Source organism: Andrena cerasifolii, chromosome 9, assembly GCF_050908995.1.
Source record: "Andrena cerasifolii isolate SP2316 chromosome 9, iyAndCera1_principal, whole genome shotgun sequence".
NCBI lineage: Eukaryota > Metazoa > Arthropoda > Insecta > Hymenoptera > Andrenidae > Andrena > Andrena cerasifolii.
This window is the reverse complement of record NC_135126.1, coordinates 10,073,580-10,099,758: the sequence shown is the minus strand read 5'-3', so window position 1 is coordinate 10,099,758 and position 26,179 is coordinate 10,073,580. Positions and strand designations below refer to the sequence as shown.

At 48.0% G+C, this 26,179-nt stretch overlaps 1 protein-coding gene across 2 annotated transcripts in view; it reads right to left on the bottom strand.

Annotated features, from left to right (window-relative positions):
- The window catches only part of Kank (KN motif and ankyrin repeat domain-containing protein 2 kank), a 41,715-nt gene extending 16,818 nt beyond the window's left edge, over positions 1-24,897 (bottom strand). Inside the window, exons 1-2 of one of the 2 annotated variants that reach the window (XM_076819678.1) lie at positions 24,655-24,897; positions 2,082-2,172 (exon numbers count right to left, since the gene is read on the bottom strand). In XM_076819678.1, coding sequence (XP_076675793.1) covers positions 2,082-2,127 — 46 coding nt within the window. In that variant the 5' untranslated portion in view covers positions 2,128-2,172; positions 24,655-24,897. Of the gene's footprint in view, positions 1-2,081; positions 2,173-5,179; positions 5,415-24,654 lie in introns of those variants that run through there. The other variant, XM_076819679.1, reaches the window with a different exon arrangement.
- Positions 24,898-26,179: the final 1,282 nt, after the last annotated feature.

Below are 26,179 nucleotides of genomic sequence, written 5' to 3'. Positions count from 1 at the left end.
GGGATCCCATTTACGTGTCATACAGCACCGTCCCCATACGTACTACCGCGGCCTACGTGGCAATGACTTAACCCCTTGGCGACGATCTGCATAAGTTACAGAATCTTTACTTCCCTCATTTTCACAGAATCTTAATATATAAAGCAGTGAGCTTCTATATATTTGCGTGTTTGTCTGTCGCCTAAAAACTTTCGGACGATAAACTCTGGGATCACGAAATGTGCCTCAGGTCATTATACCTGACTAATCCAGATGAATGTGGCCATTTTCACAACAAAAAAAATTAAACAATTTTTTTTTTATAAAATCAGAATCTAAATTTCGGGCGAAGCCGAGTAGTAAAGCTACTTCTTATTTATATATACAAACATCTAGTTTCATTTGTTGTACTGTTCTCATCTGAATCATTAAGCAATCAAATTGAATATGAAATAAGTTTTGATTCTTATGTTCACGGCAATCAAAGTGTTAATATAAATTATCGGGATCACACGAACCTTCTCTCGCGCGAATAAAACAACGAATCGTTTCTTCTATCGCCAAGGGATTAATAAAATTTCACTGTAAATTCCTGCAATGGATTCTATATGAAGGCTGACCGCTGTTCTACCTTTTATACCGATTACCGCGATAATTTCGCCAGGACAATTATAGACTGGAATGTGACTAGCTCACAATGCTGCGCTACAGCGCAAAGTCAGCGGCGAAAGCGGCTCCACCGAGTTTCCATGAAATTCGAATTCGGCACGGGTTCAGTTGCTTCGTTACTCGGATCGTTTGCCCGGAAACGTTTTTTATACGCTTCGAAAATTCGCGGGCACTTAACCGTGACACGGTTGGAACCCCGGTTATTGTTATTTATTCCGCGTCGTCTGTGGGGCGTTAACAAATGACCATGCTCGATTATCAGATTGGAGAGTCGTGCCAATGGTCGATAAGCCTCGCTCCTCGTGTATTTATAAGCGATTGTTCGAGCTGAAGCGCCTACTGATAGGTAAACCGATATACAGTAACTGTGAAGTCCTGACAACTGTACTACTTAGGGTGGATGTCCCAATTACTGCGAGTGTCCCTATTACTGCCATTTTACTTAATAAAACTGTAACGTATAAAGAATAGTGTATATAATAATAGTAATAATAATAATAACAGTCCCAGTCTAAGTGGTCTCCCTACCTTGACGGACGAAAATTGATGTGAACTTTGGGAATTTTTTAAAACAAAACCATTAAATATATTTACTAACAGCTTTGTGGCCTCATTTGTCAATCTTTAGAGAATATGAAAGAAAAATTGTATGCAAAAATAGTGGTTATATTCGGAGTTATAGTGCTTCAAATAGAGCGCCTAACAAAAATCATATGCGCTTTGTTAGCATAAAATCAGTCGTCGTAGTTGTTTGAAATAGAAAATCTAAAAATCTGTGTAATCTGTATGAGTGTGGCTAACGCCTGAACTAGATTAAATAAAAAATACTGAAAATTAAAAAAAAATGGCAGCGTCTAAAGCAGACATCGATTTCTGCAAAAAAATTCTCTAGTTTTTTAAGTCGCAAAAGTATAATTTTGCAAAAACCGACTTAGTTTTAGCACCAACAAGAATGGGACATCTACTGAAGATGTGTGTCAAGGTTGAAGTAAATCGGATGATTGGTTTTTGAGGCATCATGCTAACCAATTCGAAAAACATGGTTTTGAGAAAAACGCGTTTAAAGTTTTAAGTAGTGTTTTTTTCAATTAATTTTTTTGTTTAAATGTTGTCTAAACATGTACAAATATAAGCATAAAGTTTTTAATTAATATAACTTGAGGGTTTCTCTTTAAAAAAATCCCAAGTATCGCATTATTTTCGGGCCGTCAAGGAGACTGCTTAATAATAAATCTTTTTAAACACAATGCTTTATACGTCTCGTTTTCATGAAGTAAAATAAATAAAGTGGTAGTAGTAGGGACCCCGGCAGTAATTTGCCCACTTCTACTATCCTTACGTATCATTCTGCACTAAAACTCACCAATAATTCCTATAAATCATACAAAATCCCCAGCGACAAGTTTCACAATAGAAAATGAATCACAGCTCACCGTTTCCGTTGAAAACGCGGGCCGAGGGCACCGCAGTCAGAGCCATGTTTCCTCGCCGTCCGGTTCACCAAGCCACCATATCTTTATAATCCTGCAAGCAGAAAGCATCGCAGACTTCGTTAGCCGGCGTTTGGAGCAGGAGAATCAGCCCACGTTAATAACTACGCCGGGCAGCGCCGCAGATTTAACTGCCACTTGTATCGCGAAAATCGCTCGCGCCAGTGCGCGTTCATTACACCGGTTGATCGGGCTCGTTACACGAGGGGGTGGCGCCTCGCGCGTGTATCGCTCCGGAGGAGATTCCCGGTATCCCGTAATACCGTGTACGCGTTTGTCAGACCTCGGCGACCGTCGGGGCCTTGAGCCGCCGTCAAACGTCGGGCTCGTTTGTTCTCCTTCTGCGCATCTCGAGCTCGTCGTCAATTACTCTGAAATCTCCCGGCTCTAATAAAGTGTAGAAGAACCCGCGGCGGCAGGAGCGCGAGGAAAAACCAATTAGCCACGAGGAATTCCAGGCCGCCTCTCGTAATCGGCGAAAGGAATAGTAGGAGGAACGAACGACGGGAAAGAGGGAACCGATGGAACGGCGACCGCCCATCGCTAAGTTTCGCCGCGTCGTCCCGCGGAGGGGTGCACCGCGCGGTGTCTCCTTGCCGGATTTTAAGCACGATTTCCATCCGCGCGGCCGCGGCTAATTCCGTATCCCGGATTTCTGGTCTGACGGCAACACGTCCTCTTGGCCGGGCCGTCGCCACCGCGGACTTTAATTGTTCGACGCAACGGGCATCGTTTTGCGGAGTTGGGATATTTTTACGATCGCTTCCGCCGGGGGAACTCGAGGGGATGATTTTCTCTCAGCTTTCTGGGAACGATTGCTACGGTTCTTCAAAGTGACAGCGAGCATGGTTAGTTGAACCTAGTGGTTCCTTTGAAGGGATACATTAGAGATTGGACTATTAGAGGGATAAATTTGGACCATCACTGAGGGGGCCGAGTTGTTTGTTCTGATTGATTTAGGAGAGCATTGTATATTTCGAGATTCCATTATGTTTGGAGATTCTTCGAGCTCGTTTGGGTCTTTGACGCGTATGCGGGCGAATGCACGAAAAGTTCGTTCTCAGAGGTAATTAGCATTCACGCCGTGGCCACGCGAAGGGACATTTCTTCGAGTGGAGGTTGTAGGGCTGGGAGCTTGAGGCGAACACGTGACGAAGCGTTTCCTCCTTTCTCCGGCGGCTGAAGTCTCCTCGATTTTTAATGAGGCGTCGTTTGGTTCGGGACTCGATGGGTGTAATAAATAGCTTGTAGGTACAGGTGGAAGGGTGTTTGCATCGGTGTTCCCATGAACATGGTGATCGAGGGTTTTGGATAAGAAAGGGGTGGTGATGGGTGTTGGGTACTTTACATCTTCAGTATACCCTATCGAGGACTAGTGTATTTTAGCAAGCCCTACGGGGATCTAGAGAGATCTAGAGGATCCTAGGCGGTTCGTACAAGTCGTAGCGCATTCGAGTTAGTCGGTATGTCGCCATAAGTTCCTAACACAAGCAGTACATATTCATCTCACGACTTTGGGTTGCTTCTTGGAATTGAAATCCCCGTGAAATGGAAACTTGCGGCTCATTACGTATGGATGCTGATGCGACCAGACGTTTTGCCTTGGATCCTCCGAGTGATAACTATGCTTACAGTGTTTACATCCGCCGAAAATTGAAATCCAGTTAATTAATGCTCACATAACCAATTCACAACACCATCTCCAAAGAGAATCTTTCTGATAGGAATCAATGTTTTCCCAAAGACTGAATTGAACACCTTGCAGCAAGAGGAGTGCAGCTCCATCTCTACCAACTTCGAGTAAATTAGGAAAATCTGATTAGCAAAAATCACGCGAAAAAATCAGGACTTCGACTTTAAATAGCCGCCATTTTATTTTAAATTAATATTTCGGAAATTCCCTCCGTTACTCACAGGATACATTAATATACTAACGAAACCTTTTTGATTTTTTGATTTTAGAAAATCTGATTCTGAATGGCAGCTCCTATTCTCCGCAAAACCAACTTTTGAAAAAGTCGGTTGTTACTTTGTTATAAACGTAATATTTTTCTACGAAAAAATTACCAAACGTTCTTTAAATGTTGCTCTTTTAAGTGGAAAAAGTTTTGTAAAAATATACGCTGCCGCTTCTTCAAAAAAAAATCACAAACATTCGCCTCTTTTCGGCCGCCTGACTAGGTATCACCCCTTAACTAGCCCACATAGTGACACGCGTATTGAACGACCGTTCGCCTTCGTTATGACATTCTAAAACACTCGGTGACAATCGTTATCTCGGCTGGCGAGTAATGTGCGTGTCACAACCGCTTACTGATAAAAAGGAAAGCTGCCCGTGAATATTTGACGCGGTTGTCCCGCGTCGAAGCCTGGCCGAAACTTCTTTCCCTCCCGAACCCTTCGATCGAAATCTCGGCATCGACAGTCCCGTCACGACCGCAGCGTGCGTGTGCAACGTTAATTCCTCAGCAACTGATCGCTTCCACTCCACCGCTTCAACGCCCCTCGGTCTTTATCAATGAAAACAGTGCTGATAATCTGGCCGATAGCTGACGTATCATTCAAGCAGAACGGACAAACCACACTGGCCTGCATTATGTCAGAATTACATAAAGAAAGGATGTCACTACGCGAATATAAAAATCGAGGTCACTGGAAAGCTCCCCCTTGACCGAGGAGCAGAGACGAGAATAATCAACTCTCGTTTCAATGATCAAAGGCACCCAATACTTGTTATTCAAGCTCATGAAAAATTCCTCCCACGATCTGCCAATAAAACGCCCACTAAGCGAGCACGTAACTAAAGCTTTCCCAATAAAACCAAGCCACCCCTACAGTGCCATTTCACAAAGTACCTATAATAGAATTCACTCTCGACCTGATTATCTCCGTGAAGAAATTGCACAGCTATGGGAGGCATGCTGCTGCACGCGTGGGACGATACCTGAGATGACAACCGAGATGATGAACTCGGAGGAGCTCGGAAGACGCGAGCCATCGAAACGCGAAATTGCAAAGGGGATTGCTGGCAGGCGACTCACGTATGCCCGCGTCGCAGGGAGGCCTCCTCGGCGGTGACATCGTCGTCGAATGGAAAGTAAAGCCAACGGGCCAGTTGACTCGGAAACGGTGGCCTGATTCCAGAAAACGGAGCCTCCGCAGCCAGCGAGGATCCGCCGTTGCATAAAAACGGACACGAGGCTTGCCCGCGAAATCCCCGTCCAGTTTAGGTCCGGGCTGCTAGAGAAAGCCACGAGCGCGTGAAATCGGTATAGACGGCTCTCCGCCACTGCTAAATGGGACCGGGTCGATACGCAGTAACGCGCTCGCTGATAAACCGACCAAAGCTGATAGCCGCTCGCATTGTCCCACCCCGCCCGCCCACCTGATCAACCGTTTATCCGCCACGGCCGTAGAGGGAGGCCTCTGTTTTCTTCGTCACTGGCGCACGTTTGCAAACAGCACCCCCTCCGCCCTTTCATTAACCCCGAAGCCTATTAAATCCGCAATTTGTAACAGCACGCTGGGAGTGCAGAGTGCGGGTGCACTGTCCCTTTGCGTCGCTCGCTGCGAGAAGAAACTTCGCGGCTACTTTCTATAATTACAGTGAATATTATTACTCCGCATTTCGGCGCCCATCCCCCGCAGCTCCGGAGGCAGGAAGTTTGTTTGAAATTAAAAACCGTCTGCCTGGTAGCCGTGTACCTTTGAAAAATATTCCCCTCTATTTCGCCGCACAGCCTCCAGTAAAAGGGAGACACTGCTGGCAGGAGAGAGGAAAAGAGAGCAAAGCTTTCGAACGATCCTTTAGCTTCGGTTACGCCGCACCACGCAGCGGTCGAGCTTTGTGGTCGGGCACCATCGAGAGGTATCAATTTTCGCGATGCGCAATCGGAGCGAAGGGAACGCCGGGGGGGCCTGGAGAACGGGGACCGTTCGGCCATCCGCGGGAAATTATCTCCTCGCATGCGAGACCTTTAAGTAATCGAGGAGCTGAAATGGAGAGTGATGTAAGTGCCAGAAGTGAAACTTCTCAATGCGTACTTATTTCCTTACCTCAGCTCTATCTTGCGATAGTCTTAGAGGCTGAAATAAATTATTCTAGCACCTTCAACCTCTACCGCTGCACTTAGCGTCGAATTTACATGTTTCCCCGCTAAACACATAATTTTTCATTTCTCTGCCGCTCGCGTCGTTTACCATTCCAACCGTTCAATTACAAATGCAGCTTAAGCCTGATGTAACAGCGTGTAAACGGCTCTTCGAGCATAGTTCAGCTTTCGTTAACGTCTCGCCGTTTGTCAGCCGATAAGCGCAGGGAAACTGGACGGAAAAACTGGTTTTATCGTGGCGATAAGAGGGAAGGAAAAAGAGTTAGCGACGAAGCGGTGGCCTACAGCCGCGACGGATAAGGAATACCACGGCCTGAGTCCATCGCGAGCATTGTAGTCACTGCACGGCCCCTCTGACTCGCGACCCTGCGAACCTGAGTGGTACAATGGCTCGTAAACAATAGAGTAATCGTGCAACAGTTGCTGGTGCTTTACGAAGCTCCCTTCGCCGACGCGTCGATGCGTTTCCATGGTACTGGTGCCCATTATTCTAGCAATTTGTTTGTCGGTCTACGTTTAACGTTGCAACGAGAAACGAAGCTTCTGCGCTGGCGCAAGTAGTGGAAAGTAATATACAGTCCTTCTTTCGAAGTGGCAGCAAGATCGCTCCAATAAGCATTTTTTTGTTCACTAAAGACAGGGTCGGCGGAACCCATTATGCAAGTAATGCGCCGCATAAGGGCGCCAGCCGAAGAGGGCGCTAAAAACTATACCGCAGACTTAATAATAAAGGAATCCAACTCCCGTGTAAACAAAATGTAAATGTAATTCCTCTTTTATTGTACCTCGTAAAGGCAGAACATATTAAATAGAAAACAGGTGCAAAAACTTAGGGGCGCCAAAAATTTTCTTGTACAAGGGCGCCAACCCTCCTCGCCGCGGCCCTGACTAAACACGCTCTTAAATACTGCCAGATCCTTAAAAATCGTCTATTAGTCTCAATCAATTTCCCGCGGCTATATCTCGTCGTTATATTAACCCCGTCGATGGGGGTGGCGGGGATACTAGCGAGCGACGCACTCGGGCGATATAAATACAAGCGGGGAGCGTCGAGAGAGACGAGTAACAGCGGGGCAAGAGAAAAAGTCACGCGCAGTCAAAGAGGCTGCAGAGATGACGAGAAGGATGCGTCCCGATGGAGATTAAACACTGGCCGCTGGATCTCCTGCGTCTTTGGAGGAAGTACTTAAACCGCCGCGGCCGCGTGTAAATCATACACCTAACCGCATCGTTCATTCCGCCTCCGCCTCCCCACCTCGTCGCGGTTTCTAAAGCGGACAAAAAGTCACCGCCACACGTGAAAGCACCGGGCACACGCTCGGGCGTCTAGAGAACCGAAGAGCCATCGCCTCCTGACAAATTGCCCGCCATTTTTCCAGCCACGCGGCCCTCAAAGACACCCGAAATTCCCGGGAGACGCGGCGCGTTGTTTGCGCGGCAAACACGAGCAGAACGCCGGAGAACTTTTAAACGAGGTCCTCGCGAGACGGACGGGTCCAAAGCGCCTCGCAATCCGTGGATAGTAAATTTTATTTACACATCGCCCCGGCTGCCTCATCCCCTCGCCTCAACAGAACGGTCGCCGAAATCGGCGGAACGAGAAACTGCGACGGTCAAGACACCCCGTTTATCTCGTTCGCAAAGAGTGCAAGCTGCGCAATCGAAGAACGGCGACGGTAAATAGAGAGCGATAGTCGTCCATTAACCCTTCGTAGTCAGACTTTATAATCACAAATTAGTATCATGAGGTTCACTACACCCCGGCGCTATTTTTTGAGTTACCATTTTGGTATTTTTTAATACTCGAAGCCTTTTTCTAGGGAGGTAAATATTAATATGATGAAATTTGTAGTTGAAATAGTTGTGGAAAAAAGCGATTTTTTTGGTAAAATTTATGAAATTTTTTAAGTTAAACGTTATGGTCTAAAAATTTACAGAAATATCGGCAAAGAAAAAAATTATCTGGGGTGCGATACACCCTGCGTGATCATGGAGGGTTAAGGCGTTTTCTCAATGAACGTACAGGACGAAAATACCACCGGGGACCGGATGACGAGCAAAAGCATAACGTATTTTTGTCATCTTCTCCGTTCAGCTCGCTGTCTCTCTTTCACCCTGCTCTCCCCTGGTGCTCGTACCAAAAACAGGAAATACTTTTTGTCCGTTGACAGAAGGCACGAGCGAATCAGCTGAGAAGGCAGGGGGAAGCTCTCTGTGATTATTATACCCTGGTTATTCCGCTTCCGAGCTACGGTCTGTCAAATTATTTTCTAAGTAACGACGTTTTAAAGGAGTATCTCTTTCGTCGGAGATAATTGATATCCCCTGTGTAGATTTAGAGACTGATGCGGCGACAGGGAGACACGCTTGCAACGGAAAAATCTAGCAACTTTACAATTGGAATTTCGGGGAAAATAGGATTTAAAAGGGGAATCCTATTTTTTGGGGCTAAAAACAGCAAAATTTGGGAATTTTTTTCCAAGAAACTAAGTAGGGATTCGAACTTTGAGCCGCGTGTTAGTAGATCGTGCATAACTCCTAAAGTTATTATTAAAAATTAATAACAAAAAAACCGCGACATCTTCAAAGATGCCTAAAAACATGGTCCAAATTTCAGATAAATCGACTCGCTAGTTTCTTATCAAGAAATCCCAAACTCTGCTATGCTTTAGTCCCAAAAATAGGACTCCCCTCTGCACGTTCCGCACGAATCGACGAGGAATTTTTTCCCCAGATTCGTTCGATCCCAGGTTATCATCTGCATTGACGGCGCACGCGGAAAGTGGCTTTGTTATCGGAGGAAACGCGGGAGAACGGGAGGAGCTCGATAACAACCTCCGTTCGCAACGGACTTGTTTGATGTTCGCGAATTTTTGCCCATTCCCACCTTCCCCTGTCTTCTATCAAGCACGTACGCACGCGAGTGTCATTAGCTCGACACAATGAAAGGATTTCTTCATATCGGCCACGCATGACGGCGCGCGATTTAGTTGAGCGTGAAATTGGTCTCTCTATTTCTTCTTCGGTAATAGAATGTAAGTAGGAATTAGAGTAACGTGCCTCGTTAATGGCCGGTGCAATTGAGTTGTCTCTGCGCCGAGGTAGTTCGAAAGAACCGTAACAACGCGTAGTCGCGCCGTTCCGATTTCACTGCACTTCAATCATTCCATAATTCCCGAGCGAGGCAACCTGCCCGCTCCTTTCCCTCTTCTGCTTTTCTAACGCGTTTCTGATGAGATGCGTGCTGCCCGAGTAAACCAAGGCCCCCATATAAGCAGCACTTGCCGCAGAACAAACTCCACAACTCGCTTCCTACGTCTGCTCCGCGCAGGGCTGAAGATTATTAAGGCACCTGCTCCGCGCGATCTCGAAAGCCAGTCTTTTTATCCTTCTGAAGTTGCTCAAGTGCGCATATCCCGTCCTGTGCGGCTTCAGACTTTCAGACACTCCTTCGGAACTCACTGCCTCTAAGAAACAACTGAAGTGCATTCTACCGCATGCCCACGGGGCACGTGGCAACGCGACCTAAGCGTTGCAAACAAACGACCACTAAATTTAACCACGCTCGACGATCCAGTTGCTTTATTTTCGCGGCGGGAGAAATCGGCAGCGGCTCCGTGGCCCATCGGCCTCGGTTAATTATAGGTAAACTCGATCATGTTTTTAAGTCCGTTTGGGCAGGAAGTCCGGCTATGTCAACTTTGATCCCGGCCACGTCGCGGATCGTTTAATCCGCTCGGTTAAACATAGAACGAAGGCATTCGAAGGGCGAATAGGTCGGGGTGCAGCCCAGAGGGTGGAGAGACCAGAAGGCATCGCGAAATCGCCCGCCACTTGTTCCGGAACGACGCGAATCCGCTAACGAAGCGCATTCGTTCTGCGTCGAAACGGGAACAGAGGGCCCTAACGAGAAAATATTATACTCGGGGAATAAAAGCGTGTTTCGCGGCCGACCGCGTGCCGGTATTATGCGCCGCCAAAGGAGGCGGCGCAGGGGATGGCGCGGCCATGAAAAATCGCGGGATGCAATTACCTGCGCCGGCGGGCAAAACGGCCAGCACAATCGCGACGTTATTAAATGTCGCTCGGCCGTCGAGGCTGCGCAAGAAATCGAACGGTAGAGTCGGCGAGCGCCACGGGCTTAAGTGCATTTTGCATAGATATTGTCGGGCAAATGAACGACTTCCGGCCAGCTGCCGAGCCTCGGATGCACGATCTTCAATCGCTGGTGTACGAGCGCCCGTCGCCGATCCTTCCTTTCGCTCGCAAGCGCCGTTAGAATTATGAAATTCAATGTGATCGATAGTGGCATAGTGACGTAGTAACTCGCGAGTTCAACGGGTGGTTAATTAAAATCAGAGAGTCTTCGGTTGAGCGTCGAGTGAAGATTCTAATAAAGTTGACGTTATTTATTTATGCAAGGAATATTTGTAACAGTGGCGCCCTCGGGAGTTAATCTTGTAAGGAGCCGAGTCGAAAAAATAAGAATATTTTTAATGCAAATTCAATGAAGCTCGTTAAGCGATTATAAAAATTTATTTCAAGAATAAAGTCCAGTTTTCTTTTCTTTTTACGAAGCCCCTTCTTTGGGGGTGCCAACGGCCCCTTGGACCCCTCTAGATGCGCCACTGCGTGGGTGTAATTTCATGGTTGATGTTAATAGCGTTTTACCTTGAGATAACACGCGTAACGAAAGCGTATAATTTTGGGTTAGGGGAAGCCGACAATTATAATGGAGTTGTTCGAGAGTGAGGCAATTAAGAGGCAGTGAAATCGCGACAGGCAGGTCTGGAGAGGAAATTCGAGGGAAGAGGACGATTTTAATTCCAGCTCTCTAATGTTCGCGAAGGATCGTGGGCGTTGTTATCGGAAGCAGGTATACACGAAAGTTAATGAGCGGTCGCTTATGAGCACGTGTTCCAAGTAAATTGGTTACGCTCGTCTGGCCACGGGCACCGGCAGCTCCGAGCTTTATCGAATGGATCTGAGTCCTGCCTGTTGTCGCTGCCGCTGGTCGACCGTGCCCCTGCGCAGGAATCAATTTAGACCCGTTCGATCGAGAATTTTGCGTAACCACCACGTGGAAAGCAAATGGCCCCTACAACCGGTCGACCTGACCGGCATCTGATACCGAAATGGGTAATGGAATCGCGCGTCAAATGTAATCAGATGACACTTTCGATTAATTGCGCTGCTAATAAATCATTGCGATTTTCCCGCACGCTTCCATGTCATTTTCTATACAGACGACTCTCGCGTGGAGTTTATATCGTGAAAAACAGTCGAGGAGAATTTTGTTCTACGAATAACTGTATCATTTCCAATCCAAAATTTATTCCACTTCCTTCCTGTGTTAAACCCTTCAGCGAAGAAGATTCCGAGGCACCTTTCCTAGGAAGAACTTTCGAAGCAGTTCGGCTGCTTTGCGCAACCGAGGCGACCGAATTTCTCCTCGGCTTGGGCCCGCTCGCGTGGATTAATTACTCCGGACGGCGAGGCAGCGCTGGTCCCTCGGTTAATTTTCTCCTTTACCGCGGCTCATTTCACCGCCGCGATCGTGTGAGTGCTCCTTTATTGGGCCTGCTACACCGGGGGCCTGATGCAACGAGCCGCGAAGGCGTGATCCGCGTGGGCGTACGCTGTGCTCTCCTCTCGTACGCGGCCGCGTGCGCACAGTGTGGGTGAACGAATGTAAGGGGTGCCCTTAACGTCCGTACACCTGCCCGCCAGTGACATTCTTCCTTGGTCGCGGAGCCAGGCAGGACTATGCGTTTAATCAATGTCGCGTAAATTCCGGCGCTATCAGCCGCCGTTCTCAGCTGTGCTAAACAATCGGATCGATAGAATCCCGGGCACACAGCCAACTCTCGAGTAATCTCGTGGAACAGAGTCGCCTAACGAAAGAAGAGGCGGAGAAAGCAGCAATGCCGAGTTTGGATATCTCATTCCGCAGATCAACAAGTTCCCTGGCAATTTTATCGCGGGAACTTCACGTCCAAGCGTTATCACGATTAAGGAACTTTAATTTCTTTGGACTCGCCGAGGGAAAAAATCCCGCCCATCGAGGAGACATCTTCGAACCCCACCTGCTTATCCATTTTCCTATGACTTACTCCTCTCCTGAATTATTCTCTACGCGTCCTTGGATCCTTCGTGGTCACACCTTCTTAAAATCACGATTTGGTCACGTGGGGTTCGCTGCACCGCATCGTCACTTTTAAGTTACCATTTTCGTATTTTTGAACCTTTCAACTTTTGAGTGATAATTGTATTCGTAATACTCCTACAATCATGCTCTAGTAGTCTTTTTCTAGAAACGTACATTTTCATACGACGAAATTTGTAGTTGAAAAAATACTTGTGGAAAGGGGCGAGTTTATTGTTTCGATTCACAAAATTTTTAAATTTTAGTGTCAAGGTGTACGAATTTACAGAAATATTGGCAAAGTAAGAAAATATTAGGGTGCGATACACCCCGCCTGACCAAAAAGGGATATTAAGAGACTTCCATGTTTAAGGATACAAAGCAGCTGATAAGCAGCTCTGCGTACATTTTCCTAGTACCTCGTTTGCTTCAGTCCCACCCGGTACGTGTAAAAGAAACACACAAGAGCTCACGTGGGCTCACCTATCAGCCTTTCTCGTTCGCCCATGCACATTACGCACACGCGTACGCCACATGAATAACGCGCGAGCCGGTTCGCGACCATACAGCCTTTAGCATATTCCTTTAAGAGGGCTTTAAACACCGACGAGCGGGCAGCGCTTCGCGCGAAACACTGCCCGCCGTATACGCCGCGGCAGTGTTTGCGAATTCCATTAGACCCGCTGCTGACAGTTTCGAAACGAGCCGCACAGTATTCCTCGACGAGTAATCCCACAAATCACACGGCACCTTATCAAAAACGTGCCCGCGCGAAGCTGTCCTCGCTCGTTCCCCCGCGAACTCTCAATATACCGGATCCAAGATCCAGGCACGTGACGCAGAACGTCCCAGCACGTCGAACGTACAGCGGAATGAAAATCGAAGCGAGCACGTTTATAAATAACGCGTGACAAGAGGCTGTGCGACGACGGATCCTTGAAGTGGATTTTCTCGGGCGAGCTGCGATCCCGAACGACCGACCTTCCCGCGAGATCTCTTCTAAATCGTCGGGGCTCAAGGCGAGAGACGCGACGAGGTACGTCGACGACCTTCGAATTCGAATCTAACGACACAGCAAGCAGCTCGTATTTTACACGCGAAACGCGTTTGATGTCGCTGCGAGGCCAGATCCGGTCCGCGCATCTGCGCCCATCGCAACACACGATGCACCCTTCGCTCCGAGGCCATCTTTCTCTTGCTGGCTTCAAGCTGGTCCCTCTCTGCAGCTTCTACCTTCCATCTTCCTGCCTCGTACCCCTTTTCCTTCTGCCCTCGCCTCTCCTACTCTTCCTCTGCCTCCAGAGGATTCCTTGCCTCGTCCTTATCCCGCATCGTTATCTCTGTCTCACCGTTCTTCTCTATTTATCTACGGTTACGTCAGAGCCACGGTGGCCCGCTTTTGGCACGTTTCGTTCTACGAGAAGGGGTGGCGAAGGTATGTCAGATCGAAAGGTGAGGATTTCTGGGGTGTGCTTTCAGAGGGAGCTAAAAAACTACATTCACCCTGCTGGGGCCTGCGATGTGGGATGCTGGCACCGAGGACGTGTTGTGTGGAGAAATAGGGCTCGTTTCAAATCAGAGTTCGCTTGGGATAGTTCAGGTTTTCAGATCTCGCTTCTGTTTTTTAAACTTCTGCAGGTAGCGATACTTTAACCCTTTAGCGCCCGGGATATATTCTCTCTTTTTTTGCTGTTTGTACCAGATGCATTTTAACCTCTGAAAAAATAAAGAGATAGAAGAATTTTTATATAAAAATTCAGACTGTTTTTAACGATAAACAGAAAGCGGAATATTTTTCCTTCAGCAGGATCTAGGCGCTAAAGGGTATATATCTCTTGGAATATCTCTGTTCGTTAGGCGATACGGGGAGGTCGCGAGCCCTCCGAGGAAACGCGAGAGTTTCCTGGTCGCACCAGTGAAAGAGGCGTTGAAAAGCACGGTCAGATTGCTGGGTGCATCCTGTAACTCGAACAAAGCGGTAAAGTTACGAGTCCGTTCCACTTCGATTCTCCGTTCCGCGAAGAACACAGCTCCGAACGATTCCCATGGAAATTTGTATTTCTGTCGTCGCCCGAAGAAACCCGACCGGTCCGAGGCCGGAGATTCAATCAAAATCGCCGCGGCGGCTTTCCTGATGAATGTTTGCATGCGAAACGGGACGCTTTGAGCATCGCAATGAATTTCGAAGCCCCGCGCGGCCGTGGAATTGACAAGTTTACGGGTAACACGCGGGCGGAGAAGCGAGGAACGCGTTGCCTTTAAATTTACCTTCTCCAGGAATTTTTAGCGCGCTTCTGGAAATACGTGAATACATAATGAACCAGCGAAACCCTGAAACCAGCTGCGAGATCGTCGCAATAACGGCTACGTTTAATCATAATCATTGCCGCGCACCGCGAAATTCATGAATAAATTCCGCACGCAGGCCTATCAAACAGAAACGGTCCTATAAACGTTCAGCTTATTATGACCTCATTCGCTACGGACCTTCGGCGGAAGAAACCTGCGCGCAGAGCTGATCTCTGGGAAGAAGACGCCCGGTGCGCAAACGTTCCGCGCGCCCGGTTAGCTAAAATAGTAAGCGGGAAACAAGATCAGCCGGGGTAAACGCGTTACGATAATCCTATTTTCCGTTTCTGCTCACCGAGTGCCTCCCTGGCCCGCCAGATATGGAGCGGCCTGTATAATTTGCCGCGAGGCATGCAATACGCGAACGGCCCGTTTCCAATTCTATAACAGAGTGAGGGATCGCCCTGCCCGCTAATGCATTTCGAATTTCCTATCCGTTGCATGTTCATGCCATTATCCTGTTTTTCGTTGCCTCCGGGCCCAATTATTCGATACGGTCGCGCGCACCGTTGAATTAAGGGGTTATACCTAGTCGGATATAAATCGCGCGAAAAAAATCAGGATTTCAACTTTAAACAGCAGGCATTTTGTTTTAAATTAATATTTCGGAAAATGCCCTCCGACAATCTGAGGATACGTTAATATAGTAACGAAATCTTTTTTGCATTTTGATTCTAGATACTCTGGTTCCGAATGGCAGTGCTCCCCGCAAAAGCAGATTTTTAAAAAGGCTTCTTGGATGTCGGTTGTTGCTTTATTATAAACGTAAATATTTTTCAAATAAAATAATTTGAATTTCGACCGCATGAATCGTTCCAATTAAAACAGTGTTGTTTCGGCGCACTGGTTCGGTCTTTCGGAATATTTTTCTACGAAAAAATTAGCAGATGTTCTTTAAACGTTGCTCTTTTAAGCGCAAAAAGTCCTGTAAGAATATATGCTTCCGCTTTTTCAAAAAAAATTCACAAACATTCGCCTGTTTTCGGCCGCCTGACTAGGTACAACCCCTGATCAGAAGGAAAACGTCCACCGTTGCGTTTCCCCATGGCTCTGTTAATCTCCAACGTCAAAGCAGCGAAACGCGAGCCCCTCGCCAGCGGGGAGATTATTTTTGACGAATTTCAAACGCAAGGATCAGCTGCGCCAGGAATATTTGATATGACGTCGCGCGTCGCGTTATTGCGAGTCTCTGACGGGGGGACCGAAAAGGCAAGCACGCTTCGCGGAGATATTGCAGGTCCAGTCCATTACGATATTAATCCACCCACTCTTTGCGTATTAATTTAAACGCATCGCCCATTGTCCCAGTTACCGCCTCCCCGATTATCAATCCTCTCTATCGTCCGATTCCTCCTCGAAATAAATCTGCGCGCTCGGGACCGTTTCGGAGAGCCTCCGTCATCCGCCTCCGAGCTGCATTATTTCGCGCACAAGCGGCCGTACGCGCCCGATGCATGTTTATGGCAATAAACGGGGCTGCTCGCTCGTATAAATAGTTACAGGCCAGCTGGGAGATAGACGGGGCCGCCTTGGCGCGCAGGTAACGCGTTCCAGGCGAGCTCGCCCGTGTGGGAGGCTGCGTGCTCGGCTGCGCGATTGCGCCCGCGTGCACGCTTCACGGGGGATAAGATAAGGGGATCGGATTCACATTGGCGTCCCTCGGATCGCGGTGCCGCGCTCCGATCTTCGGTGCAAGTCCATCTCGGGTCTTTAATCACCCCCGAAACGGTTTACGAGTCCCGGGCCTTTATCCGCGATATTTGCATCGTCGCCCGCGATCCTGGACAATCATTACCATTGCTGTGCTTCGCTTCATCGGCGCGGAAAGCACCCCCACGCGTGCACGAACGACGATAATTTCACGGAACGATCGCATACCGACGACGGATTAATTTCGCCAGAATGTTCGCCAGCCACGGTTATCGCTGATTGAAATAATTAGCCCGCGCTGGGGTGGGCAGGGGCGCAAAAAAAAGGAGAAACGCGATCGAGGAGCAATTTATTTCAGAGCCGCCGAACGGGGCTTATTATTGAGTAACGCAAAGCAAACACACACTGGAGGGCTCGAGTTTAATTCTCGTTCGATCGATAATTTTCTCCCGCATTCATTTCGATCCCCCGCGCTGGCCTCGCGAGCGAACCACTTCTGCATTATAGTTTCGACGGACGTTTAAATTTAAAATCGCGAGCAAATCGCGGGAGGCAAATATTCGGATATATTAAAGCGCCCAGGTAAATCGAATGCTGTTACCTCCGTCGAGTGTACAAATAAAAAACCAATTAACCTTTCTGCGCGGCGGCGTGCATGGCTGCGTATCGGGTATTTTCCAATTTCATTTGGGCCTCTCTTCTCTTTTTTTTTTTTTTTTGAGTGGAAAATAATTCGAAGTCAAAGCGCGCGGACGCCGCGCGGCGATCGATGCAACGCTCCCCTTTCGCCCTCGTTGCGTAAAGCCCGCGCACCGACTGTTTACGGATGCTGCGAGCAGAAGCGGCACGCTACGGTTACCTCTGAAAAGGAAAATACATTTTCCCCAAGGACGTCGCGATGCGAGGCAATAAGACGGCGCAAGTATCTTCTTGCCCACCTCTCTCGCGGCCTTTCACAAGCTTCTTTGACGTAACGCAGCGGGAGACGATCCAGCGTCGTTTAAAAGGCGTCTCGGACGCGCAACCTCGTCGTGCTGTGATCGAACGTAAACCGCGGGAAATCTTCTTGATTGTTGCGCGACAGTTGTCGAGGAAGGAAACGTATTTATCAGCTCGTGGCTTGCCTATAGATTGCATCAAACAAGCGGGAGATCGTCCGCTGCAATTTCTCTGTAGCTACTTTACTACTTCAGACCTCCAATCTGTCTATCCAACCTGAACTCCCACTGGATGTACATAAATAGTCTTCCTTTTCGCAGAGGCTACTTTCGCCAGAATTTGGTAACTGACGGTATAGGTATCCAGGAGTCATGAGCAATCCGCGAGCCGCATTTGGCTCTACAGCCAATTGTTTTAATTGTAAATCTATGTCAGAAACAACAAACTCACCGCGTAATCAGTGGCGCACCCAAAGGGGGCCTGGCGCCCCCAAGAAGGGGCTTTGTAAAAAGAAGCGAAAGGATTTTATTGTTTAAATAAATTTTTATAATCACCTCGTGAGTTTTATTGCACTTGCATTACATGAAATTGCAGTGGATAAATTTTTCTCAAAAATATCTGTATCCGTTCAACTCCGCTCCCCCAAGATTAAACCCTGAGTGCGCCACTGTCATAAATTAAAATTCTTAGAATCGTATATTTAAATATTTAATATTGCGACCCGCGTAGAGTATTAGGTTTTCACTTTTGGCCCACTACGAGCTAAATCTTACTCATCACTGTTTTAAATTCTCTAAACGGTGGTTCGATTAGCTACTTAGTTCGATGTGGACGCGTCCGCGATGATAAATCGCCGAGGCAAATTGCTCTGGGTCGGGATAATTCAGTTTCCCGGCATCGACGTCATCTGTATTCGTTAGTAATCGGCGGGGAAACGCGGCTCGAACCAATTAAGAATGGGCGAGCATCTCGCGGACGTGTACGCAGCCGCGAGCGAGGATTACGTATTCGCGCGGCGTATTTCAAGGCGATTACGTTCGCTGGATGACGACGTTACGCGCGCGGCGCACCGCGTAGCTTATTCCCATAAGTATGGAAAGCGCGATGTCGTTATTGACGTCCGTCGAAACGGGGCGAGGAATAATGTCAAGGTCGCGGGCGTGCCGGGAAAATCGCCCCGGCGAAACGAACAGTTACGGATAATCGAGTAACGTCTGGTTGAGGGAAACGATGGAATAAACAAGCGGTCCGCCCACGCCGACCATAGAGAAAGCGTACAAGGAGCGAAAAAGTGACCAGGAACACGGTCCTGAGTCACCTGCTTGATCCACGGTTACAAAGTCTCGATTTCTGTAAAGAATCGCCAGGCGTTTGAACAACAGTAGCAGGGCCTCTAAAGGAATCGCAGAGGGGAAGTAAATAAACGGCAGGGAATGGTCACTGGGAGTTATTTCCTCGAACGCGAGTCATACGGAACATAAATTGAAAAGCTGATACCTAATTCTTCTCGTGCAACTAACACGATCGAGTATCTGACTTCTGAAACATTTATAAGACATCCACGTAGTCGATTTCATTGGAGACTGACACTGGAGTGATTCCTAGAAGAGCTGCGGAATAAGCGAACAGCTGATCATTGGAAACAGTCGTCTAGTTGATGTCCAATCCCGATAAACAAAATTAAGCCTACAGCCGTAAATTTGTCGAGGGGCGCAAAATGATCAATTGGCATTTAGATATGTTAGCATTATTTAAAATCAAATTTTATATGGAATATCACAAGTTGTACCGTAAATGCTTTAAACTACGAACAAAAATTCAGAGTAAGGTCGTCAAAACACTCAAATAAGTGTATTATAAATAAAGGGCCCGACTTGGAAAGTTTGCTCAGAAGATCAAGCAAACGTCCAACCACTGAAACACTCACACCCTCATTCCCTTCAATTTACACCTACCCCACCCCCCGAGAACACGGCGTAACAGGCAAACATTAATAGAATCTCCAAAGCAAATACCAAAAAGAAGCCCGCAAACTCGTAAGCTACGCAGGCGAAAGGTGGTAGCAACACCTGCCCGTGGTCCGCGCAAATGGCCCGCGGCCGTTTGTTCGTCCGAGCAAACAGCGGGGCCGTTTTGTCCATCGAAACCCGAGCAAACATCGATGAGCGCTGCGTGCGCGTGCTGGTCGCCGAATCGAGTGAAAGTCGGAAGAAGACCCGTTGCCGAACGTCCAGGCCGACCGGTGTCTCGGGTGAGAAAGTCAACGAAAGTGGAAAGATCGTCCCCGTTGGAGGATCGGGCACTTGCGAGCCGCGCGCATTAGGGAGATCGTAGAGGCCGCTTAAAGCTGGACGAGAAATCGGCCGCTTACGTGAAACGTCAGCAGCTGCGTGCACACGTGACGGTCGTGGGAATAAGAGGCGGGTGGAGGAGCGATGGCCGTGTTTCAGGGAACTCTGGAAACGCCGGTGTACACCGGGAAGTCGACGTGTCAAGGGGACAAAGCCGTCGGAAAATTGCTCGCCGGGTTATCGATAACGGGCAGCGAGCACGGGTTTCACTGCATCGCTCTCTCTCTCCCCGCCCGCGAGTGAACTTTCCACGATCGGTTAACGAGCTTCGAGCGAAGCCCGCGCCAAATAAGGATTCCGTGTCCGTGGAATGGAATCGTTCGACGAAGGCAAACGAATAAATCGAGCTGCTCGGGCGAGTTTGCGAGGTGCGCGTTGGTTTCTCCCCCTTGGTCCTTCGTTTTGGTATCGCGACGCTCTGTGGCTGGTGATGAGGATTGCTCGCATACGGCGGGCGTAGCTGACCGACGCGAGGGACTCGAGTCTAGAGGCGAGTAGAAGAGGTACGCGCTAAATAACCGTCTTTGTTACAAGCCGAACGAAATGAGTATGGCAAACAGTTGCGTAATGCTGCACATGTGCAATGATGCTAGTGCACGCGGATGCTCGAACTGCGTCGAAGCGGAGAAATAAGAGTTTTCCACTTACGGTAGGTTCTGAACTATAATTCAAATGACGCGGCTCAATTTTTATAGTAGGAATTGATTTAATGTATGATGATTTAGGTGTTAGCCGGGGGTAGCTGTGTCTGAGCACGAGAATAATGTGGACACTGCAGTCTAATTGTAAGTTTGCCTGCTATTCGCGGCTAAAGTGTACGGTAGAGGTAGTGACTGTGATTCGCAGAGGTAAATGAATGATACTGTTTCAAAGTCCTGTATCCAACGCAGCACTGAGCGAACGTATTTCTGATTGATCGACGAGCGAAGGAGGAGCACAATGGGTTAATAGATATCGAATGCTGTGGACATGGCACGAAGTAGGTCAATTAGTAATTGAATGCAGATCGCCAGGTGTTTTAAGGGTTACAATTTAGCGGTACGCGTGGACGAGAGCTTTTTTGTGGCTTGCTCTGTGTAATTACACTCAGTGGCGGATTTAAGGAAAAAGGCCCCGGCGGCAGACATTCTGGGACAGCCCGTATACATAACGAAATGACAAATAAATTTACGCGCGTGTGGTATGAATTAATTATTAGCTTCTACTTTTGTCATTTTCCAACTACACGCATGCGATGTTAGTTCTTACTTTTGATCATGTTATTTGGCCGCCTACATTTACTTTTCGTGTACTCTATTGCGTTAGTTTTAGTTTTAAGTAGCTTTAAATGGTAAGGTTAATAACAGCTGACAGCTGGTACCTCGCCTTTTGCACTCCTCTAGTGTTATATGTGCTATTCAAATCTAACTATTCTTTTTCTTTTTCCTCTTTCTCGCTTTTTTATATGTTTTCTATTGTAAAGTCTACTGTGCAATAAAAAATTATTATTATTATTATTATTATTATTATTATTATTATTATTATTATTATTATTATTATTATTATTATTATTATTATTATTATTATTATTATTATTATTATTATTATTATTATTATTATTATATTATGGGGAACAAAAAATGATATAGTATTTGGATAAAATTCTAATTTTTTTGGAAGATGCTCCAGGGTCCCAGGGGCCAACTCCTCATAGGCCGCCCGTTAAATCCGCCACTGATTACACTGAGAGCCCCGAACCCCCGTCCTGCATTCTTCGCGTACGATTAAATATCCAAGAAGGCCCGATTAATCAAGTCGAAGGAGCTTCACGATAAACGAAGCCCCGTTATCGTGAAACGATCTTGAGGAAAATGTGCAGAAGGCTCTGAAGGAACGCTTGAGAAGAGAGTCACGTAACGACCTGAAGAGCTCTCATCCATTTCGCTGTGAAAAGCGGCGGAATCGAGAGGACAAGCGTGTTACGTGTGGCCCGAGCTAATAACCACCTTTACTTCAGAGGTATGATCGACGAGTGCGCGGTGACCAGGACTACCGTAACGACGTCTAATACCTATCGATCGTTTGACGATTACATTCCCAGTAACTCAGACCTCTGGTAGCATTAATTACGGCGGAGCAGCGTCAAAGGTATGCGATTTGCCTCGCGCGCTCCGGGCTACAACTGAATCGAGGTGAAAAAAAAAAGGAGCAGAGACTGCCGGTGTCGCGAAGCTAACAGGTATCCTTATATGTATCGACAGAAAAGCCGCGGATCTTGATAAATTGCGAGATGCCATCGCGCCTTGACTGCCGGGACATTCAAATACACCGGCTGTCGTCGCGTTTCGCGGAACCTGCGAGGTGTCAATTCACAGGGGCCATAGTAATTCATAAGTAATCGCTGGCAGTTGTGGCACACGCGGACGAGGAACCGACGACAACGAGGGGCTAAAAATCGATCGCGGATGACTTCGAAGCATTCGCAAACTCGAGGCACTCTGTGCACGGAGGATTGGCACAGTTAATTGTATGCAGAAACGCCCTTAATCTGTCGACCAAACGCGCGAACACGTTCGTCGATTAACAAGAACGAAGTTCGAGGACAAAGTTTCAAACGCACCCTATCGACAGACGCTAGTAATTACACGAGCCTGCATCTGGGGGTGTGCGAGTACCCGGAGTTTACGAGCTGTGCTGAACTCGGTTCGATTGCTTCGAGCCGAAAGGAGCTTTTGAATTTTCCGAGCTGCTTGAAATTGACAAACTGTTTGAAAAAAGTGCTACTTGAAAAATTCAAACAGTAAGACTTCGAATTACTTAAACTTTCGAATTACTCGAATATATTCGAAGAGATCTCCAACTTTCGAGTTACTCTTAAATATTCGAATTACTCTAGTCACTCGATTATTTATTATATTTAATATCAAATACTAGTCTAACTGTATAAGACGCCAGTAAGTCGATGTAATTCGAGCAATTTGAAAATGTTCGAGCTGAAAATTTATCTCCATGTAACGTGTATTGATAATAATAATTACTTGACTCGAGATTCGAGTGCTCAAGTAAATCGAGTATCCACCCACCCCTACCTGTGTCCAAGATTCTCAGTTGCTGGGTATAGTATCTACCTTTGAGTTCCCAAGATATTGGATGCCGAACTAATCGATAGTTACTCGAATGCGCAACGTGTAATTGTCTACTTACCTACTTTGATAGGTGAATATCGGTACAGAGCTCTGCTAATTAGACAAGCTCGCGTCCAAGAATCCGGAATGCCCGTATCGAATGTCTTTAGAGCGGCAATCCATTTAACAGCGAGATCATCTTAATGTACGTTTTAATTACTCGCCGCGGGGCGTTTTGAATTACAAATGCGGCAATGCTTCATCGAAGCGACAGGAACAAAGGGCGACGTGTTTTATCGGCGAATTCCCACGTAGCCCGACCGTCCGTCCACTTGTAGCGAGCGCGAGTACGCGCGCGCGGAATGTAAGCAACGATCGAATCGCTCGTAAACACGAAGAAATAGCGGAAAGTGATATGCAAATCGCGGCTGGACGTGGGTGTGCAGCTTGAGCAACGCGCAAAAAAACCTCTTCGCTTAATATGAGATATTTCGCGTCGTAAACATCCCCCTATATCGATTCCACGTTAAAGCGAACTAATGGGGATAGGCAAACGCGCGACAAACGAGGGACATTTGAATTGGAAATTTTTAAAGAAGAATTCACCCGGTCTATTTACGGTTTGGCTCGATTGAATTTCGCGCACAATGCGCGCAAACACGATCTCGTAATATCGACGCGACAAAGTCCATCGTTATCGTCACAGTTTTATCGGCAATCCCCCAGTGGCTCAGGCAACAAAGCCAGCTTATTGACTCTGCGAGCCTGTATCCCGCGAAACAAGGCGCGTACGTAGCTTGTGCGATATAATTATATTTAATAAACTGTTGTGTACATTGTCGGAATTTATGCGGGGATTTTAAGTTAATGAAGGCGTCATTGGGGACGCTTCCAACCGGGGAGGGTACACAGTGTTTCAAGGTGGTAATTATGAGGTTGTTTGGCTAATGAGGCCCATAAAAAGGAATACAGTTTGGGTAAACGTGGATATTTAAATCTTGCTGATATATTACAAAGATACGAATTAACGAATTAGCACTGGGGCTAATGGGAGATTAAGTGAAATCTATGCGATTGTACAAATGTCTAAACTGATACCTCAGAGCAGTTTAGAATCTACCCTGGTTGAAGCTGCCTTTTACATATCCCGATTAAATGTCCCTTTTAATAAGCACGGCTAACCCCAGTTCAGCGTTTGCCTGCGGTCCTGAAACGCCCTCTGCAAACTATCTATACTAATCGATGCGTGACGAGGGGACACCGAATAACAAGGTAAATCCACTAACGCCTGCCGGCTAATTAACTCTACAAGAATATGGATTGCGTTGTCCCCCCAGTCATTTCATTTGTACCGTCTCCATCCGCCGTGGAATCCATCACACGCCGGCCCTCCGCTTTCCATCGCGGCCACGTCCCGGCGACCCCACGCTCCTCGCTCGTCCTTCGAGAAATATTTACATCGGCCCAATGCCGACCCGAGAAAGTCCCCTACACCTCGACAACTCAATCCCCGATTCCGCGAGCCGCCCGGGCACAATTAACGCCCCGCAATGGGACGATCCGCGCGCGGGTGCGATCCGATCTCCCATCCTGCATTTACAATGCAAAGCAGGCAGATGCGCGTAAATCGACGCTGGAGTCGGCGTCCCGCGGCGAGGCTGCAGCCTCGTTTCGCGGCTAGGCGAGACGGAAACGGCACCCACTCCACGGACCAACGTCCACGCGCATCGTATCCCTTGTCTTTTAAACTACAAATCCTCGGTGTCCATCGGCGTACCGGTTTTTAAGGAACAATGTCAGTGCCCTCTTGGCGCGACCGGTTTTCGCGACGTTAAACGGATCGAAGAAGGGAGAGAGTGGACTCACCGATCTGTCGATCCTCTGCATCCTGGTACCGCGTCGTCCTCGTCGTCATCCTGGAGACCGGCTCTCGGGGGGCGCTCGATCACCCTAGCGTTAGTTGGGAGAGGATGGTGTGGGGAGGGGGTGGAGTAGATCCAACACGCGCGATAGATCAGCCGATCTGGCGCGATCGGGACGGAAATCCACGCGCTGGTCCCCGCACAGACTCGAAGAGGTGACTGGGAGATTCTGAGGACCGACGGTTCTGGTTCACGACTGGTTCTTCTCCTTCTCCTTCGGCCTCTGGCCCCTTCCATGCTCTGGCTGCCGGCACCAAGGGAAAAGAGACGGATGTAGTTTACGATCGGGCAGGGAGAGCGTGCCGCGTCGTTCGAAATAGAAAAAGGCACGGAGGCGGGGGGCGGGGGAGGCGGAGGGAAGGCACGGCCTGCGGAGAGACAAGAGGGCACCGACAGGTTGCTTCCTCGCGAACAACCACCCGAGAGGACGGGGTGAACCACCATCGGGGCCCGCCGAGTGCAAAGAAGTCGATCAGGTAAGGGTCAGGGACGCAGTCGCGACTCCAGTGGCCCACGGAGGCGAGAGTGTTCGCTGGGATTTTGGGGTTGAAACCGCTGCAAGTGGTAGACGTAGCAGCGATGGCGTCAGGCTCGCCGCATCGGCGAAGGAAAATTTATGAACTTCATGCGGATGATAAATAGTTTCTTGAGTACATAGTGGACTGTCGCTTGAATTGTAAATTATGAAATTGTGTTGAATCATTTGGATAATAAAGTCTGTTAGTTATACAAGTTTCTTGGTCGCCTTCCTTACTCTGGCTTCCATATCGATTGGAGCCTAGCTGGTACTAGTTAGTAAGAGTGGGAGGAGGATGGAGTGGAGATGATCGAGGCCCAGATCTAATCTGTAGTACACTGTGTCAATATTAACCGCGCCGCGATAAGGCGCTCCCAAAGTTGCGCTATTAGCGGGCAATTGCCGAGGAAAGGAAATACGAGGGTTGCGCAATCCCCGTGTAATTAGCAAGCCTAACGCGCGTCTCCGTCCTTATGTAACCGCGTGTAAACGAAGATATGAGATCACACACAACTAATTACGAGCGTGCTTTCACGCCGGTCGTCTCGCGACGATCGTTGCTTCGCGTGCCGATTGAAAATCGAGCGTGGATTCGATACGGGAGTAGAGGAGTGGTGTTCGAAGGAGCAGAGGGGGCTTCTTCTTGAATACAGACATCTAGGGTGACATATTTACCTGCACGCATTTCGCTGACAAATTCGAGCAACCCTATTACGCCTTTGAAAGCCCGCCGAAACCGGAAGAACGTGACATCGTCACGCGACACTGCCCTCCGAGAAGCTCAGCTATTCACTGGCAAATCTACGGCCCTGAATGGGGCCCGAGCCCCACCACCTGGCCCAAAGAAGATTGGTCCAGGAAGGTTCGTACCTTCATCCCAGGTAAAAGGTCTGACCGATACCCCTGGGCTCGCGCTGTGGAATAGGAACCACCCGAGAATATACCAAGAAAC